Source organism: Protopterus annectens, chromosome 10.part0 (genome assembly GCF_019279795.1).
Source record: "Protopterus annectens isolate FY-2018-M chromosome 10.part0, PAN1.0, whole genome shotgun sequence".
NCBI classification, from domain to species: Eukaryota; Metazoa; Chordata; order Ceratodontiformes; family Protopteridae; genus Protopterus; species Protopterus annectens.
Genome location: NC_056744.1, coordinates 884,996,629 through 885,017,701, shown reverse-complemented (window position 1 = coordinate 885,017,701; position 21,073 = coordinate 884,996,629). Strand labels below are relative to the sequence as shown.

The 21,073-nt window shown below is 41.8% G+C and overlaps 1 protein-coding gene across 1 annotated transcript in view; it reads right to left on the bottom strand.

Annotated features, from left to right (window-relative positions):
* Nucleotides 1-17,361: 17,361 nt before the first annotated feature.
* Nucleotides 17,362-21,073, bottom strand: part of CCDC18 (coiled-coil domain containing 18) — a 2,776,331-nt gene continuing 2,772,619 nt past the window's right edge. The window contains exon 23 of the mRNA XM_044086821.1: nt 17,362-17,588. Within this exon, the coding sequence (XP_043942756.1) occupies nt 17,586-17,588 (3 nt within the window). The 3' untranslated portion in view covers nt 17,362-17,585. The remainder of the gene's footprint in view (nt 17,589-21,073) is intronic.

Sequence of the window (21,073 nt, the reverse complement as noted above, 5' to 3'; positions counted from 1 at the left end):
TCAGAGCTTTCATGTTCCAACTAAGAAAGGCTATATTTAGTTACTATCTGATAACCAGTTAGATGGACTGGTCTCTTGACCCTTTTCAGCAACGACCCAAGATCTGTGAGCAGAAAATGCAGCAGTTTTACAACATATAATATATACTTTTTCAGGACTTACATTTATAAGGAGTACATAGTTTATCATACAATTACAATGTGCAAGGATATACATATTTCATCACAGAAGAGAAACAAATTAGTAAGACAGTAAGTACAGAAGGATAATAATCTTTATATTCACAATATAAATAGTGACAATATATTTATTTCATAAAGTCATATTTATCATGCTACTGGCTGTCTAGACTTCAGCCTAGAATATTGCATGTACAATATTAAGGGAGATCAACCACTGTCATGATAACACAGTTACATGTGGTCTCATGTTCAAAACTCTTAAAGGTGTGGAAAGCTCCAAGGTGTGAAATACAAGTTTTGATCAAAGGGAAGGAAAAAAGCCTTCAATTAAATTCTGCTTATAAATTTTAAGTTGTAATTATAGTGACCTGTGTAGTGATACATGTACAAAAAGCAGAAAGTACAAAAAAAAAAGTATTAGCTAAGAAAAAGTAATATGTTTGCATTTTTTTAGTTTATTCTAGGACTTTAGTCTTGTCACTTCATTTGTAGTTTGGGTTGTGTATTACTGACAATTTCTGACTCTTTTTGTACATTATACTGCCATTCCACTTCCATAAGTAGATTATATGTAAAAGGTATATTTTTTGTATTTTCTGCCCAAGCTGGGGCATCAGTCTTGCAACTTCATTCACAGCTGTGTGGTCAAGAAAGCCTTTTGAATGTTCACTTGGAATCCCAGCTTGTGTAAGAGATCTCTCACCCAAAAGAAAGATTCCTGACACTTTGAAAAAGACTCTGCAAAGAAAAGGAAGTCATCTAAATATGGGAAAATGTGGATATCCTGTAGCCTGCAATGAGCTATACCCGGAGCTAGACACTTTGTGAATACTCTTGGTGCAGTGGATAGTCAAAAGGGTAAAGCAGAGAACTGATAATGTGATCCAGACACACAAAACATTAAGAAGTCTGGATGAATATGGATGTGCTGATAGCATCTTTTAACTCTAGTGTTTGCAAGAAACTTGAAAGTGGAATAACAGGTAACAAGTTGTGAAATGACATTCTGAATTTAGGTTCCATCACAAACAGGTTTAGGAAAGAAAGATCCAGAACTGGTCTCCAATCATTTTCTTTCTTTGGCACTAGAAACAACCTTGAAAAAAAAACCTTCCCCTCCTGGGAAGGAGGAATTGGACTTACCACTCCTTGGGACAGCATGTGATGAACCATTCAAAACAAGATAGTCTGATCTGGAAGATAAAGAATGACTCTCTGGAATCGACTGCCATCTGTAACCTTAATGAATAATTTTCAGACCATATTTATCTGAAACAATCTGTTGCCAAATAGAAAAAAAAAAGATTCAGACTTTCTGGAAGAAAAAAGGGGCCAGGGTGGGAGGGGGTCACAAGACCTCTCCAAGAGACAATTTAAGATAATATTTTTAACATCCACCTGGGAGGTTCTGGGAACACAGCCATGCAAACCTCCTCAAAGCAGTACCTGTGGCCAAAGCCCTAGAAGTATCAACAGAGTCATATACATACACACACACACACTGGAAACATTGAGTGGTGACGTGCAGTAGAAGAAATTAAGTTATCTATAGCAGATTTTTCCTCACAATTAGAAACTGGAGATAAAACAGTCCTCATACTTTCACAATTTGTCAGAACAAACTTTAACATATGAGTCAGACAATTCAAAATTCTGAAAATCAAAGTTGTAGAACTATGTACTTTTTCCCACACCTATCAATAATTTCCCATCTTTATCAGAAAGAGTAGGATTGGAATTAACTAAGTACTTAGCAGCAGTGGGATCAACTAAAGCTATAGCTGCTGGGTCAGGTTTGGGAACAGTGTGTAAAAATTTAAAAGACTGAGGAACTTTATGCATCCCATCTGCCTTTTCAGGGCCAGCTGGATGACTATCAGTAAAATTGTAGGCAGTAACACACACACACACACACACACACACACACCATCTAAAGTAAACAGAACAGGAGGAATGGGTGTAAGTTCTGGAAGGTCCTTCTGTAAAAACTCATAGTATTTTCTGAGGGAGTTACAAACCTCAGTGTTCTCCCACTGAAGACACTAGCTCATTCTAGCAATAGTCTCAGAGGAGGAGAATCCCCCACAATCAGAATAAAAAACTGAGCTCTCTTCTGAGTCTGAATTAGAAATCTGAGGGAAAAAAGCCTGTATCTGTCTCTGCACCTTCCTGTTCGGATTCAGAATCCTGAATCTCTTCTGGAAGAGAAAGTCTTTTTTTTTTTTTTTTTTTTAATCAGAAACTACTTTACAAGAAGCATCAATAGCCTGAATTAAAACCCCAAGTCAGAGCCAGTAAACTACTCCTAATCAAAGAAAACTGAGGAGCAGTAGATGCATGCTAGGCTTTCCATTTCTTTTTGACAGGAAAAATGGAACCAACCATGTTAGTAATGGCAACAGCAGGTTCTCAAGTATCGGCACAGCACTCAGGTACAGGAAGGAAATCTTCCTATTCCCTCTCCCAAGACCAAAAAGAATGGCTCTCCATTACCCACTGAAGGGATCCCAAAAGCTGCAGAGGACATGACTAACCGCTGGCCCATAGTGGCTGTACGCGTTACATCAGAGGGATCCAGTGTAAAAGATAAGTGGTGTGAGGTACAATGATTGGCCACAGCAGAATAACCCACTTGCAGTTGAGGCAAATTGGTAGCCTGCTGTGGTGGCAAACCCATTTGCTTAAGTTTTTCTTTTTATGCCTGGTAGAAGGACTGACTGTGAGAAGTCTAAACCTCAAAATGCACTCACTCGAGGCACTCCTTAAAATGGAGAACACTGACATCTGTGCAGTGACAGAGACTGGGTTCAAAGCTCCAGACAGCACCCCTGCATTACCAGGCTATAATTCATACCACACCTTTCGGCCACCAAACCTGGACCGGAACACTAAAGGTGGAGGCGTGTGCATATTCATTAAGGATATCCACACCTCCAAGCTAGCTGCTCAGCATAATGCATCCGAGATTTATCCAAGTTCAACTAACTCTGGGCAAAGCCGCAATCCAGATTGTAGCTTGCTAAAGACCCTCAACCATGCCCCAGGATTCCCACTCCTCTTTTCTTGATACACTGGAAAATATTAAGGTACAACCCAACACTCTAATAATGGGTGATTTCAACTACCCTACCATTAACTGGGAAAACTACTTATGTACCAACTCTTTTGCTCAACGTTTTCTGGAAATCATCAATTCCAATGCCTGGATCAACTTATCCACACCCCCACTAGGGGCAGCAATATCCTAGACCTGGTCATCACCAACATGGGTGACCGGTGTTCCACACCAGAGGTCAGCTCCTCGTTGGTCAGATCCGACCACAAGCTAATCACCCTAGACATCCACATCCCGCTCCCACCCCCCATTAGGAAAACAACCGTAAAAAAATTCTCCAAAGCCAACTTCATGCTCCTTAAGACAGAAGTGGCAAATTTCATGACACCCATGCAGATGGACAATAGAGGTATGACTGCTGAATGCTACACAAATGCACTTTATAAACACACGAGTGCATGGATCGTGCTATCCCTAACAGAACCAAGATGCTATCCTCCAAAAAAAGGAAGCCAATCTGGTGGTCTTCTTCCATAAACAAACTCTACAACAGAAGAAAGAAACTGTTGCAAAAAAGAGTAAAATCCCACAATTGGAGGAACTCCCTGGTCAGCCTCAGTAAGAAGCTGAGATCCCTCAAAATCCTCCAAAGCTAGTTATGAAAACAAAATTGCCACTGATTCTAAAGACAACCACAAAGCATTCTATAGCTCTGTCAAAAATCTCAATGGCAACACTCAGATCTGCTCTGAGTTACAGCACAATGACACTAAATATACAGAACCAACTGATATTGCCAACATCCTGGTGGATAGGTTCAGTGCTAACTTTACCCCCTTCTCACCCCCTAAAGGGCCCATCTTTATACTGGAAGAATGCAAAGTTCCTGTAATCACGGCTGCACAGGTAAAAACCTCACTCTCCAAAGCCAAGAACACAGCATCCCATGGGACCTGGCAACATCCCAGGCTGCCTTCAACATGAACTACAGAATGAACTGGCACCCCACCTCAGTACCATGTTTAATCATAGCCTCACCTCAGGCTTTGTGCCCATTAAATGGCGCACCCCAACAGTTATCCCACTCCACAAAGGGGGGGGGGGCCACAACAGACCCCGGGAACTACCGCCCCATTAGCCTGATGAGCCTTGTCTGCAAGGCCATGGAACGTATCATCATGGAACTCATAAACAAAGACATTGGAGATCTCCAAACTCTGGACCCCACACAGTTTGGGTTTGTAAAAGGCAGATCATGTCTCCTAAACCTGATAGATTTCTTTGAAGTAGTCACCAAAGCCATAGATGAGGGTAAGGTGGTTCACACACAGTCTATCTAGATCTCGCCAAGGTGTTCAACACCATCCCACACTCTGGAATTATAGATATACTCACTAAACTAGGTATAAATCCCTGTGTCACAAGATGGGTTGCCAACTGGCTTACTGACAGAACCCACACTGTGAAAGTAGCAGACTCCAAATCAGACTTCAGACCAGTGACAAGTGGAGTACCACAGGGTTCAGTCCTGGGTCCCCTCCTGTTTGGTATCTACTTCTCTGAAGTACAGGCTAACACAGAAGGTCTTTGGCTAACTAAATTCGCCGGTGACTGCAAACTAGGAGCCATAATCAAAACTCCTAACAATGTGGACATCCTACAAAAGGGCCTCACTGAGACAGATGCCTGGTGTCAAAGACATGGTCTCAGGCTCAATGCCAAAAAGTGCACTGTCATCCCCTTTGGTAAAAACTCTGTACCCATGAACTACCACATAGGCGGTAGTCTACTTAACATCAAAAGTGTAATGAGACCTTGGGACACAGGTGGACAGTAGTCTCTCCTTTGATAACCACATTGGCACAGTGGTCAGAAAATCCTTCTACGTGGCACACCATCACAAAAGGTTTCTCATCCAGAAAAAAAGAGGTCATTGTTCCCCTCTACTCATCACTCATTAGACCGATTATAGAGTCCAACGCACCTTTTGGTATGTACCTCACAAGACATCTACAACAACTGGAAAGGCCACAAAAATACCTCAGAAAGAGGATTACTGGCCTCAAACAGATGCCTTACACAGACCGTATCAAAAAACTCCAGCTTTACTTTGTCGCATATCGCCTACTCAGAGGCGATCTCTGCCTAACATACAAAGCAATGTCAAACCCAGAGCTGTTGGACATGCTCCACTTAAAGAAATCCCAATCCCTCTGAGCTACATGCTCTAGGGACCTAAACCTGGTCACCACAGTAAACAGAACATGCTGGAGGGATAGATTCCTGTCCCAGAGACTTCCCATACTCTGGAACAGACTACCTATGTCAAACAGAGCTCCTCATTGGCACTCCTCAAGAAGAATCTGTATGATTGGATGGGTAATAGGAAATTCACCCCGGGGATCACTTCTGTGGTTCTGCTTGACAGGGGCACAGGAAAATAATTTTCTTGGGTGGCAAAAGCCAGGGTACCTTTTTGGCTAGGCTTGTATAGGCCCTAGGGCCAATAGCCTAGTACCTACCTATGAACCTACAGTGTCAGCCTTGCATTACATAGGAAATACAATGTGTGGCCAGGCTCTATGTCACAGCCCTGGAATTGTCTGGTCTGCTAATATATCATTGCAGACAATGTTACAGCAGTTGTATGGGAACACAGATGTGCTGGGTGTGGGAGACGACCAGCCCATGTGGTAGGTCCATACATATTCTACCATAGTTTAGTACTCTATCAAAGTGGTGTATAGGAGACTGACTTACCTTGCAATTGCAGCAGTTGACAGACCTGTAGTTTGGGGCTGACTCTGTCTGATGTACACAATACACAGCCAATGCATGATTAGGTACAGGTTGTCTGGGCTGGATAGCATCATTTTTAGTATATGTGTGCAAGTCAAAGTAAGGTGTCAGTCCCTAGGGCTCTATGTTGTCAATGCATGTGTTATGTGTTGTCTCTTGGCCAAGGCCAGGGCATACTGGGCACACCTACCTATATATATATATATATATATATATATATATATATATATATATATATATATATATGTGAGTCAGGTACTGATAGATACAATAATCATGTATGAGGAGGATAGGGAGAGACAGATACGTATACATAGCAGTCTGTATGTACAGACTTATTTCCACAGACAGGGGTCCAGAGAAGTAAATATTGTGGGAAGAATATCCAGGGAATTATTACAGCTAGGCTTGCATAGGCCCTAGGGCCGATAGCCTAGTACCAACCTATGAACCTAATGGTAGTCTGTTCCATGGTCAAGCCAAAATTGATGCCCCTTTCCCAGGGAAGACAGGCAGCAATTGCTGGTAAACACTACCAGTCCACAAAAGTTACTTTTTTGAAAGAAACACAAAGTAAAAAGCACTTTAAAACACTATGCCATCCCCACAAACAAAATAAACAAAATTTCTCCACAGAAAAAAAAAAGTTTTTCAGTTACTTTACACCACTTTTAAATGGACAGAAAAAAATGAGCACTCCATTTAAAAGAATGTTATAGTCCCGATGCAGTCTGCTACAATACAACTCCCCTAGCTTGAAAATAACTTTCTTGAAGAGGAAAGTAATAAAACCAACAAAATTAAGAAAATGGAAGTTTTTTTCCCTAAAGGGAACTTATCTGCCCAGCAAAGGAAAGCACAAGCTGACCATCGACCCTCGAAAGCCTCACAGGAGTGTAGTTTTCAGCAAAAGCAAAGCTCTGAAAGGCTTTGCACCCAAACGTGTCTGAGTCATTTCAGCTCAAGATGCCTGACAGTTTGGGCACATGGAATGTGCCCTGAAGCTTTGAAAGCTGGTCAGCTGTTATATCCTTGGCAGGATATAACCCATGTAACTAAGGCTACTGCATTAGTGATCAATATGATGAACATCAGCCTTTGTACCATAAGAATAGAGGACTACAGCTATCCTACTTCACAAAGATGGACCATCAACCAACCCCAGAAACTACAGAGCCATTAGTCTGACTAGCCTAATATGCAAATCCAGGGAATAAATTATCATGGAAATGATCTACCTAAGACATGAGCGACTTTCAGACACTGGATCCAACCCAGTTTGGCTTTGTCAGGGGAAGGTCATACCTGCTAAACCTGGTGGGCTTCTCTGAGAAGGTCACCAAGCCAATGGATGAGGGGAAACCAGCGCATACCATCTACCCTGACATGGCTAATGTGTTTCATATGATATCCAACTCGGGTACAGTTGGCAAACTCACTGAAATGGGCATAATTCCTACATACCTTACTGGATTGCCAGCTGGCTCACAGACAGGACCCAAGAAGTCAGGCTTGGTGAGACCACCTCCACTACGAAACTGGACACCAGTGGGATATCTCAGGGCTCCCTGCTGGGACTGCACTTAATTGGCATCTACTTCTCAGATGTAAAGGCTAAGGTCAAGGACCTTTGTTGACCAAGTTCACAGATGACTGCAACTTGAGAGATACAGATTTCCTCCATGGTGCAAACATTTTAAAGGGGGTCTGACACAGACAAATGACTGCTGCCAAAGTCATGGATTAAAACTCAATGCCAAGAAATCCATTATAGAGCCTTTTGGGGAAACTGCCACTCAGACTAATTAATTTATCAATAAGACAGCATTAAGTGTTGACTGGGTAGCCAGGGATCTAGGAATACATAGACAGCGATCTGACCTTCGACCAACATGTGGATAAGGTAGTGGAAAAAATCATTCTGTGTTGCCCAGCTTATAAGTAAGGGCATGGCATCGAGGTCCAAGGAATTTATAGTGCCACTTTATTCAGCCCTTGTCAGACCCGTCATTGAGAATACTACCACCTTCAGCATGTATCTGATCAGGCATAAGCAACAGTTAGAACACCCACAAAGGTTCCCTGCCAGGTGAATCCAGGATATAAACAAATTGTCCTATAAAGACTGCACTATAGCCCTATCTCTACACTCAGTCTAATAGAAGTTACTGACAGACAATGTATAGGTTCATAGTCTGATACTAGGCTATCGGCCCTAGGGCCTATACAAGCCAAGCCATAACAATTCTCTGGATATTTCTTCCCACAATATTTATTTCGCTGGAAACCTGTCTAGCAGGGTGACTGACATGATCCCAAGGTGAATTTCCTATCTCCCATCCAATCGTCAAGGTTCCTTCTGAAGAGGGCCAAGGAGGTGCTCAGCTTGACATGTTTGGGCAGTCTATTCCAGAGTATGGGGAGTGTCTGGGTCAGGAACCTATCCCTCCAGCATGTCATGTTCATTGTGATGACAAGGTTTAGATCCCTGGAGCGTGTGGCTCTGAGGGCTTGGGATTTCGTGGAGCATGTCGAATAGCTCAGGGTTTGACATGGCCTTGTATGTTAAGCAGAGATCACCTCTGAGTAGACTATATGCCACAGAGTATAGCTGGAGTTTTTGTTTTTTAGACGGTCAGCATACGGCATCTGCTTTAGGCCTGTGATTCTTTTAGTGAGGTATTTCTGTGGCCTATCCAGCTGTTGCAGATGTCTTGAGAGGTACATACCAAATGGGGCGTTGTACTCTATAATGGGTCTAATGAGGGATGAGTACAGTGGGACAATGACCTCCTTTTTTCTGGATGAAAAGCCGTTAGTGATGAGGTGTGCCACATAGAAGGATTTCCTGACTGTTGTGGCGATGTGGTTATCAAAGGTGAGACCACTGTCCACCTGTGTCCCTAAGTCTCTCATCACAGTTTCAGTGTTTAGTGTACTGCCACCTATGTGGTAAATCATGGGTACATGTTTTTTTCACAAAGGGGATAACTATACATTTCTTGGCATTAAGCTTGAGCCCATGGCTCTGGCACCAAGCATCTGTTTCTGTAAGGCCCTTTTGTAGAATATCCGCATCATTTGGGGATTCAATAATGGCTCCCAGTTTGCAGTCATCTGTGAACTTTGTTAGCCAGAGTCACTTAGTGTTGGCCTGTACTTCAGAGAAGTTGATGCCAAACAAGAGCAGTCCCAGGATTGAACCCTGAGGAGGTCCACTTGTCACATGTCTGGAGCTGGATTTGGAGTCGACTACTTTTATAGTCTGGGTTCTGTCAGTAAGCCAGTTGGCAACCCATCGAGTAACATAGGGATTTATGCCCAGCTTAGTAAGTTTATCTATAATTCCAGAGTGGGGGATGGTGTCGAAGGCCTTGGCGAGGTCCAGATAGGTTGTGTGGACCGCCTTACCCTCGTCCACAGCTTTGGAGACTGATTCAAAGAAATCAATCAGGTTCAGAAGACAAGATCGGCCTTTCACGAACCCAGACTGAGTGGGGTCCAGTGTTTGAACTTTGCCAATGTCTTTGTTTATAAGTTCCATGATAATGTGCTCCATGCCCTTGCAGATCAGGCTTGTCAGACTAATGGGATGGCAGTTCCTGGGATCCAAGGTGGATTTGGAGGATTTTATGAGGGATCTCAGCTTCTTACTGAGGTTGGTAAGGGAGTTTTTTTGCATCCTGGGATTTTCCTCTTTTCTGCAACAGCTTCTTCCTTCTGTTGTATAGTTTGTTTATAGCAGGGGACCACCAGATTGGCTTCCTTTTTTTGGAGGAAAACGTCTTGCTTCTATTTGGGATGGCACGATTCATGCATGAGTGGATGTGCTCGTACAGTGCCTTAGTGTAGGATTCAGCAGTTGAAATTTCAGTACTGTCTGCATGGGTGTCATGAAGTTTGTCACTTCTGACTTGAGTAGCATGAAGTTGGCTTTGGAGAAGTTTTTTACGGAGGTTTCCTTACTGGATGGTGGGGGTGAGACGTAGATGTCAAGTGTGATTAGCTTATGGCCAGACCTGACCAATGAGGGGGTGAACACTGGTGTGGAGCATCTATCGCCCATGTTGGTAATGACCAGGTCTAGGATACTGGAGCCCCTGGTGGGAAAATGGCTTAGTTGATCCAGAGCATTGGAATTTATGAATTCCAAGAACCTTTGGGAAAAGGTGTTTGTACCAGAGTAGTTTTCCCAGTTAATGGCAGGGTAGTTGAAATAACCCAGTATTAGGGTGTTTGGTTGTATCTTAATATTTTCCAGTATGTTTAGAAAGGTGTAGTGAGAATCTTGGGGCATGGTGGGGGATATGTAACAAGCTACAATTTGGATTGCAGTCTTACCTAGTGTTAGTTGCACCTGGAGAATTTCAGATGCATTGTGTTGGGCAACAAGCCTGGAGGTGTGAATATCCTTGGTGAATATGTGCACTCCTCCACCTTTAGTGTTTCGGCCTTGGTTTGGTGGCCGAAATGTGTGGTAAGAGTTGTAGCCTGGTGTTTCAGGGGTGCTCTCTGGAGCCTTGAACCAGGTCTCAGTTACTGCACAGATATCAATGTTCTCCATGTATGTATGTTTGGCATAGAAGGCATGCTTGGTTCCAGCTACGACAGACCTTCTGCACATCTGCAAAATGAACAGTGTCAGAACCACTAGATCCAAGGATTTAATATGTCTTGTGAAATAAATAAAACATGTTGGCAAGACAGATATGTATCTCAGAGGATCCCCATATTGTGGAATAGGCTTCCCATGCATGTGAAGCAGAGTCCATCTCCAACCCTATTTACGGATAAATCTTGACCAAAGGATGGAAAATTGGAAATTCACCCCAGGTTTGACCTCCGTATCCCTGATAGAGGCAGACAGTAATGTCCAAACATACCTCACCTCATAACCTCTAGAAGTTTCTTAACTAACTTACTCCTTCATAAACGCCCATGATATACAAGGACACAATTGGGCTGGGTTGGGTTACACGGCTAGGCTTATAAAGGCTCTGGTGATCATTATTATTAGCCTATTATATACTTATGAACCTATTTACATTCTGTGTGAAGGTAATGTTTTATTATTTTCTTAAATTGCTTAATAATTTCTTGATTTTTCACTTCAAAAAGCTATTTTTCTATAACTTTGTCACAGCAGAAAGGATCAGAAGGGAACCCCACCCTGGCCAATGAAAAATTGATGAGACAAATTATCCAAAATAAGTCAAGTAAGAAGGGGGGTGGTGGGAGGGTGTTAATATGCAACAACAACTGTAATCTATTTGAACATCTACTTTTATGGTAAGTTCACCTATACAACTGAACAATGTTCATCATTAAATCACTGTTGTAGGACCAGAGTCCAGAAAACCCTAGAGAATAAATCTAGCAAATCATGTTCTGGCTTTAGAAAAGGAGTCAATTTTATAGTGCTTAGAGAATGTGTACATATGACTAAATGTCTGCCTCTAGAATAGCTTTTCAGTCTACCCTTTTCAAAAAGCCACAGAAGATGCCACAATGCTGGTAGAGTTAGTTCTGACCCTCTTGGGAGGGGAGTGTCTTTTTCAGTGATGAGAATGACAGAACTGAACAGCCCAAGTCATCCAGAAAAGAGTGTGCTCAGACACTAGCTGATATTTTTTTCCTGCCATCAAAAGAAAGAGTTGCTCTGACATTCTGAAACCTTTTCTCTTCTATATGTAGTACCCGAGTTGCCTGTACACATCCAAAGTGTGCATAATTCCATCTCCTCTGTTCTACTGTTCAGGGAAAACATGGAGAGATGAATATATTGATTTAAAATAAACTCAGAAACAACTTCAGCCAAGAAGGGATAGTTGGCACTGAGTTACCCTGTTTTTATGCAAAATCAAAATGTGCTGAAAAGACATGTGAGCTTGCAACCAGATACTCATGTAGCCAAAATCAGAACTATAGCAAAATTTATCTTCCAAGGTAGAAACAGCTGCAAATTCAAAAGGAGACAGAGCCAGCTTCTCTAATTCAATATTAAGATTCCAGGCTGGAGCCACATTTCTCAGGGAGTCTACATACGTCAAATCCATGTGGGTCCATGAGATTTCTGCTTAGGTCGTCTGCCAGTGAATTTAGCTTGCCTGGCAGGAACTGAGCTCGTAGGTGCACTTGGTAGTTCAAGGCTGTGTTCCACAGAGCCATGGCTAGTCTGCAGAGAGGGTATGAGTGGGTTCCCCCCTGCTTGTTTATGTACCACATAACAGTGGTGTTGTCTGTCTTTACCAATAATTGTCCTGGAAGAATGTGGTCCTTGATGGCTGTCAGGGAATTCTGTACAGCTAACATTTCTTTTTGATTGATATGCAGGTGCATTTGACTCAGGTTCCATTTGCTTTGAATGCACTGCCCTGCCAAGTGAGCCCCCCATGCATAGTCTGATGCGTCTGTTAGGGTTTGGGTGGCAGGGGGTAGAGTGAATGGGAGCTCCTTGTTGTGGTAGCAGGCCTCTGCCCACCAAAGGAACTCTGTCTTTATACAAGGAATGATAGGAATCATTGATTCCAGGTCCTGAGAATGTTGACACCATAGGCTTTTTAGATACCATTGTAGTTTCCTCATATGCAGTCTTGCATATGGAATTAGTAGAATGCAAGAGGATATGTACCCCAGGGCTTGCAGGATTTTCCTTACAAATAGCTGGGTCTTTGGGGCCAGTAGCTTGAAGTAGGCTGTCAAATAAACTTGTTTCTCTGGTGTGAGGTAAGCCATCTGGGAAGTTGTGTTCAAGCTTGCTCCCAGGAATACAATCTGCTGGCAGGGTATTAGATGAGATTTATTTTCATTTATGGTGTACCCCAGTGAGGTTAGAAGTTTCTTTACAAATGCCAGATGTTTTAGTAGCATGTCCTGGGCTTTCTGCCTGAATTAGACAATCGTCCAGGTATGGGTATATCTGAATATTTGTTTGCCTGCAAAATGCAATTACTGGAGCTAGGCACTTTGTGAATACCCTGGGCGCAGTAGATAAGCCAAAGGGAAGTGCAGAGAACTGATAGTGCATGAAGCCTGCTCTGAAGTGTAGGTACTTCCTGCAAGATTCCCTTATTGGAATGTGCAGGTAAGCTTCCTCTAAGTCTAAGGTTGCCAACTAGGCATCTTTGCCTAGGATAGGAAGCAGCTGTTTAAGTGTTAGCATTTTGAATTTTGGGATTACCAAAAAGGTGTTTAGAATAGAAAGGTCCAGGACAGGATGCCAGGAGCTGCCTTTTCTGGGTACCAGGAAAAGTCTTGAATAAAAACCTTGTCCCCTTTCTTCTGCTGGGACAGGCTGAATAGCCCTGATACTTAGAAGACAGAGAACCTGCTGTTGAGCCTCTGCCCACTGATTTGGGGGTAGGTCTGGCCAACTGTTTGGGGTTGGTAAGGTGTGGAAGCGGAATCTGTATCCTTGGAAAACTATATTTAAAACCCATTTGTCCTGAATAATGAGTTCCCAGTTTTTTGCATGCCGGGCGATCTTTCCCCCTAAGGGAGCAGGCAGTTGAGCAGGGCTTAGAAGGTTTAAGGTTAAGTCATTGTGACATTTTTCCATAGGGGGGTGTCTTATTACTTCCAGCTTTGGAAGTGGGAGTCCCCCACTGCTTAGGCCTGTGAGCACCTGGAGACTGTAACCTAGGTGGTCTGCTGTTCCTGGGTTTGGACTGAGAAGGTCTGGAAGAGACAGGAAAGGACCAATTCTTAGAAGGCCAATGCCTACTAAATCTGGGAGGCTGTACTTGCAGGAAATTATTAACAGTTTGCATAGATTTAGCTTTTTCCTCCATCTTTTTAAGGACTTCTTCTGCTTTGTTGCCAAACAGGCAGTCTTGGTTTAAGGGAGTATCCAGTAATTTAGCTTTAACATGATCTGGCAAATGTTGCCCCTTAAGCCAAGTATGCCTTCTAAGAACAGACCCAGTGACAGCAGCCCTGCAAGATGCTTCTAAAGAGTCAAAACTACATTGCAAAGTATGTTTACCAACTTGTTCAGCAGACTGCATTAATGCCTTTAGGTCCTTGGGAAATGGTCTCTGGGTCCAAAGTAGTATTCTTGAAGAGGAACTTGTGAGGGTCAGGTACTCTGTAATACCGGTCAGGTTTCCTGGGAGCTGCTGGTAAAGTGTCAGGGGCCAAGCAAGATTCCAAGAAGGCATCATCTACAATGTCCAGGATAGGAGGGACAGCTAAAGGCCTGTGTTGAGGGAGGAGTAAGAATTCCCTAAGCCTCTTTTTGGAGTCAGAGTAATCCTGGCTTTCCCAATGGAAATGCTCCCTAAGAGAGTGCAAAGTTTCACCAAAAGAAAAATCTTCTGGAAGGGAAGAAGAGGGAATGGAGTCCTCTGCATCAGAATCCTCATGGGTAGATAAGGGCAAATCCTGGTAATCAGAAGAAACAGAAATTTCAGAATCCTGATCAGAAGAATCAGAAGGAAAATCCGTTCTAGGTCTCAGAGGGTGAAGGCTGGCTTCCCCTAATTAAAGTAATAAGGTCTTTAGCCGTTTTTATTTGTTTTTTAGGCATATGGGCCTGACCATGCAGTTTGGACGTCGATTTTCTAGGCATGGGTCGAGTCTTAGGCCTTGAAGAAGAAGATGGTGTTGGTTTGAAATGCAAGTCAGTAGGCCTGAATACACCCTCAGAAGCCAGTGCCTGCACAGCAGCTCCAGGACCCATCCAAGGTAGAGACATCCGCAGGTTCCATGGTCGAAGAAGCATCTTGCGGCATACCAGACTCTGAATTGGTCTCAGTAGAGGCCTGCAAATCTGAACTAGTGGGTATCAGGGGCTGTGAAAGCGCCTCACTGAGTACCGGCGAACTGGCGACTAGCTTAACAGAAGCGTCGTCGGCAGTTTTGGACCTATGCGGTCTGTCTCTATCTTTTCGTTTTTTTTGGAATGTCGATAGTCAGATGGCTTACCAAAGCCATTTCTGGATAGTTAAACTGAGTACCAAAATAATTTGCTGCAAGAATAAACCGATGACGAATAGTTTGTGGGTTGAATAAGACACAAAACCAACAGCGAGGGATGTCGTGGTCTGGGCCTAAGCAAGGAATGCAGAATGAATGAAAATCTTTATGAGGTATTTGCTTTTCACAGGTAATACAATTGTTAACTTTTACTGACATTGGTTTAGAGCAAGAAAAAGGATCGCCAACGGGGTACTTAGCTTTTTTGAAGACTTCGGTTCTGAAACTCGAAAACAAAAATTTCAGGAGTCGGCCGACCGGCACTTGTGAACTGCTTCTGCTTCGGGTACCGGCATCGGCTGAATGTTTTATACCCCCGACGACCTGACGTCATGGAAGAAGAGACAGCATCCGACGCAGGGATCCAAGACATTGATATTCAGGCTGGCTGAGGGCTACCTGCAGACAGATAACCCAAATGTACTGACTGCAACAGTGAAACACGAAGAACATCATAGCATTCTCCTTGTCTGCTTTAGTAATATAAATATCTTTGTCATCGATAAGCATCTGTAATGCATCCTTTTCTATCTTAGACATATTGTAGAAACCATTCTTACTATAGTTATTTAATAAATTTCTAACCTCTTTTTCACATGAGAGTAAAAATGCCTCTAACTCTGGCCTAAGAGGAAGATTAAAAACACTAGATTTCCTAAAACAATATTGGTGACATGCCCTATCTTGAAAAAGACATTTCAAATTAATTTTGCGCAGAAAACCCCTCAAGGCATTGATGACAGACAAAATACTGGCCCTAGAAGATGGCACAAAATTAAGTCATTTGCTTAAAACATTGATTTGTTCTAAATTAAGCACCACAGAAGATAAATTCACTATTCTGAAATTCAAATTGACAGCACCTTTGTTAGGTGATTGTGCTAATTGCGATTTTGCTGCTGATACTTCTCCATAGTTCCATTTTGAACAATGCAAAATCTTGCTGCTTGCAGACAGCAGCAATGTTCGTTCCTGTTACAATGGAAATTTTCCTTGAAATTTTTGTTGTTGTAAAACTTCTTTTTTCCTTTGTCCCCATCTAACACATCCCGCCCAGCACAAACCTCAGCTACCTCTTTACTAACATGATCCACCATATAAGCATCTATGGAACTCCAGAACAAAATCTGGTTGGGTTGCATGACTAGGCTTGTAAAGACACTAGCGGTCATTAGCCTAGTATACAACTGAAGTGTTTTAGCACAAAGCCCCTTCGCAATTGTAGACTCCAGAACAATCCAAAATAATCAGAATAAACAAACATACAGTGGTAAAATGGATTATTCAGTGTCCAGTGGTGAGACAGTTGGGTATTATTTATATGCCATAATGTTGGAGCTTCAGATTTAGATAACTTAACTGGGGCAACTAGTATGACAACATATAAATACTGTTTAATTAATGAATTCCTAACACTTACTATGCACACATATACATAAATGTATACTGCTAGTACATCTTTAATTACTTATTTACACAGTTAAGTATATTTCCATACTGCTGACTAATGCATGTTTTGTTAAAATCAATGTGCTGATACCATACTTTCTTTCAACAGCAATAACAACCTGTTCAAACACTACTACAACAGCATGAATGTATGTATGTTACTTATCTAAGGGCTTTTCATCCAGAAAAAAGGAGGTCATTGTCCCACTGTACTCATCCCTCATTAGACCCATTATAGAGTATAATGCCCCGTTTGGTATGTACCTCACAAGACATCTGCAACAGCTGGAAAGGCCACAGAAATACCTCACTAAAAGAATCACAGGCCTAAAGCAGATGCCATATACTGACCGTCTAAAAAAACTCCAGCTATACTCTGTGGCATATCGTCTACTCAGAGGCGATCTCTGCTTAACATACAAGGCCATGTCAAACCCTGAGCTGTTGGACATGCTCCACTTAAAGAAATCCCAATCCCTCAGAGCCACATGCTCCAGGGATCTAAACCTTGTCATCACAATGAACAAAACATGCTGGAGGGATAGGTTCCTGACCCAGAGAATCCCCATACTCTGGAATAGACTGCCCATACATATCAAACAGAGCGCCTCATTGGTCCTCTTCAAAAGGAACCTTGATGATTGGATGGAAGATAGGAAATTCACCCTGGGGATCATGTCAGTCGCCCTGCTAAACAGGGGCCTGGAGAAGTAAATCCTGTGGGAAGAAGAAATATCTAGGGAATTGTTATGGCTAGGCTTGCATAGGCCCTAGGGCCGATAGGTTCATAAATTGGTACTAGGCTATCTATATACAGAGACACAGAGAGAGGGAGCTAGAGAAATATGACATCTTTAGCAACTGAAATACTAAATCTGTTATAAAAAATGTCAGACAAACTATTAGTAAATATACTTCATTTTAATATTTAATATTTTAAGAAATTACAAATAAATGTTTGTTACTTTACAAACATCTAGCCATTTGAAAAAATACAAATGTATTACAGTTCCAGCTTTTCACAGTTCTTTGGAATTTTTTCTTCTTGCTTCCAAGTGTGGTGGGTATTAGCTGCAGGTCCTTAAATAATTCACTTTCACAACTTGAAAGATGATCTTTCCTCTTCACTGCAAAACATAGTCATATATCTTAAATGCATTTGCTACAGATCCAATGTAATACACTTTAATACTTTTCCGTTTAATACACACCTCATTCTGGATACAACGTGCTAGTCAGTCTTGAACATTAAACTAATTAATCTAAGTAAAGACTTTAAAACTGAGTTTAAAAACTGCTACGTTATAAGAAACTCACAATAAAACCAGGTAGATGAAATGTAAATACATTCAAAGCACTGAATGAGTTATACAGCTCTCTAAGTAAAAATAAAAAGTAAATTCTTGCAAGATTTTCCATAAATAGATACGAGTTACAGCACAGTGGATGGAACCAGCTGCAGAAACCATATATGCAAAGCTCTCTATTTCACAAAGACTTTCCATTCCAGAAACAGATGCCATAAAGAGCTCCCACAAACTATGCCAAAGATAGAAATGTCAAGAGAACCCACACAAAATTAACATAAATAAATAAGGCATAGTAGATCAGTCTTTACCACCTGCCTATCTATTATAATAAACACAAAAGTTTCCCTCTAACTGGAAAAGTGTGCAACACGGGCCATAACATATTACTTTTCATAATTCCAACAAGAAGGAAGAACAAGTTATGCAATGGAAAAAACTGCTATCATCATATAATTAGGACCCGTTCTACATAGAAGGTTATCCACTTCAGCAGTGCTGAAGTAACACATTCAACACAAGGCTGTAAAAACTGCAGTCACTATATCACAGGTGGCTTGTACTAGTGGACTGCTCGGCTGCAAACCTTACAAATTTGCAAGAAAACGTATTTATCCAACTTTGCTAAGCAGGTGAATGAACTCTCTGGACCATGACCCAGGTCCATATGCATACAAAAAGTTTAGTTACTTGATATTTACAAATGAATGTGACTAATTATTTGACATTTACAACACAGATTAATGCTGTATTCAGTATTTGACAGCAACTACATTTAGGCATCGATACATTTATATATTAACTCTGGTCACAACTGATTTTAACTACTACTCACAGCTCATAACAGCTGCAGTCCTGCTAAGCATGAAGTTGAACAGGGAGAAACAAGGAGACAGATGGAGAGAGTAAAACCTGTGTCTATTACTTTACGTTACTGGTCAACGGGCTGTGTTTTAAAACAGCATAGTGAAAATGCTGTTTTCCAAACTGGGGCTCAAGGCTACTATGCCTACTGTCACATCCTCCCTTCCTAATTATATAACCTGAAGTGTCATTATGGAGGCTTGTTAGGCCGTGAGATGTAAAAAACCATAAAAAAAAAGTACTATCTGTTCCCTTTAAACAACATTATCTGCTGAGGGTTCCCTTCAGTTTTATTATTTAATTTTAAAGGATATTTTCACATACGTACACATAAAAGTGTGGATTAACTTAAAACTGTCCTGTACTTGGTTTTTACAATGTTGAAAGGTTCCCTACTTGATTACACCACTAACTACATTTACAGAATAAGTAGTATATATCCAATCAACTTTTTCTGGGTGGGGTGTTAAATAAGAAAAATAAAAAGAAGTTTACTTTCCATCTGTGTTGTCGATCTTCACAAATCCTTGACAGTGGGTTTGGTTCCAAATCTCGGAACTGACTCTGCCATTATTGCAGCTCGCACCTTCCAAAAACTCTTGAGCTCAGCTCTACCCATGATGCTCCTCACCAAATTATCTCAGATCGAGTTTGCAAAAAAGTGACAGACAATAAACAGAGAAAGAGAGGGAGAGAGACCTTATCTGAGTCTGGTAATGAGGACCCATGTCACAGAAGGATCCGATCCACCATAAAAACTTGAGGATTGCGGGAAGGAGGGAGGGTATATCAAGGATATCTGAAGATCGACAACACAGATGGAACGTTATGGTAAGACCTAACTTCTTTATCTGATGTTGTCAATCTTCACATAGTCCTTGACAGTGGGACAGAATCCCCAGCTACTTGAATCTTGGGAGGTCTCACGGATGGAAGCCCGTCCCTTACAGACCAGATCCAATTTGTAATGAGTAATAAAGGTACGTGGAGCAGCCCATGTAGTGCTGCGCAAATATCGGCTAAGGAAACCTTAGAATGAAAGACTGCAGAAGCGGCTACTGCTCTGGTGGAATGTCCCTTCACAGGACTTTTTAGCTGTAAATTCTTCTGGTCAAAAATGAAAGTAATACAGTCCTTTAGCTACTTAGCTAGAGTAACTTTGGAAACTGGTTTCCCTCTTCCCACTGAAGAAAAGGAAACAATTGATCTGAGTTTCTGAGCTCTTTTGTCCTGTGCAGGTAAAATGAAGTTGTCTATATACATCTAATAAATGAAGGTAGTATTCACCTTTGTTAGAAAAGCTGGGAAAGACGACTGGGAGTTGAATAGTTTGGTTAAGGTTGGTTTAGGATACTGTCTTAGGCAGAAAGGAAGGGTAGTTTCTCAATGAAACCCTGTTTTTATGAAAAATTAGATAAGGAGATTTACAGGATAAAGCTTTAACCTCTGATATTCTAATAGCAGAGGTAACGGCTACCAGAAACAAGGTTTTCCATGACAGGAACTTTAGATCACATTTGTCTAAAGATTCAAAGGAGGAATAAACTAGGGATTGAAGAACTAAATTCAAGTCCCAAGGTGCAGATGGTTTCTTATATGGAGATCTGAGCATCATACATCCTTTCAGAAAGGCTTTGCAAAGCTTACGGGACATTAGGGATGTGCCATTCAGACCTGAATGAAAATTGGAGATTGCAGCTAAAAGCACCCAAATGGTTGAAACTGAGACTCCTGCCTCAAAAAGTAATGTCAAGAACTCTAGTACTTCATTGATTGGAGCTGAATATGGATCAGCATTAGTCTTAGAAATCCACGTGGAAAATTTATGCCATTTGCTACAGTATAACTTTCTTGTTGAAGGTTTGTGACATGCCAGAACATTTCTTTGGATTTGTGAATTGAGACAGGAATGCCTGGCAATCATGGGAATTGGAGAAGCCACGAGTTGAGCTTGAGGTTCTGAAGATTCAGATAAACCAATCTGTTTAGATGGGTGAGTAGATCTGGAGCTGAATCAAGACTCCAAGGTTTCCGAACTGAGGCCAAAGAAAGGGAAACCAGACCTGTCGAGGCTAGAATGGCGCAATGAAGATTAAGATCCTGTTCTTTGATCTGATGACTTTCTTTAGAAAGAGGGATACAAGGAGAATTTGAGGAAATGCACAGAGTAGACCAAGGGGCCAATCATGCAGAACAGCATCTGTCAGTGACTCCTCCAGAGGGGGATAAGGGAGAAGTAGCTGCTGCACTTGTTCAGAGGAGATGCAAATAGGTTGCAGCAAGGCTGGCCCCATTGGCAAAATATCTTTTCCGTGACAGACGGATTGAGAGAACTCGTGAGGCATTAGAACATCTGCTCAATCTGTTTGCAATCATGTTGGAGCTCACCGGAATGTGCGTTGCAATGAGAAAGTGGTCAGATAGGGAAGGGTGGGGTGGAA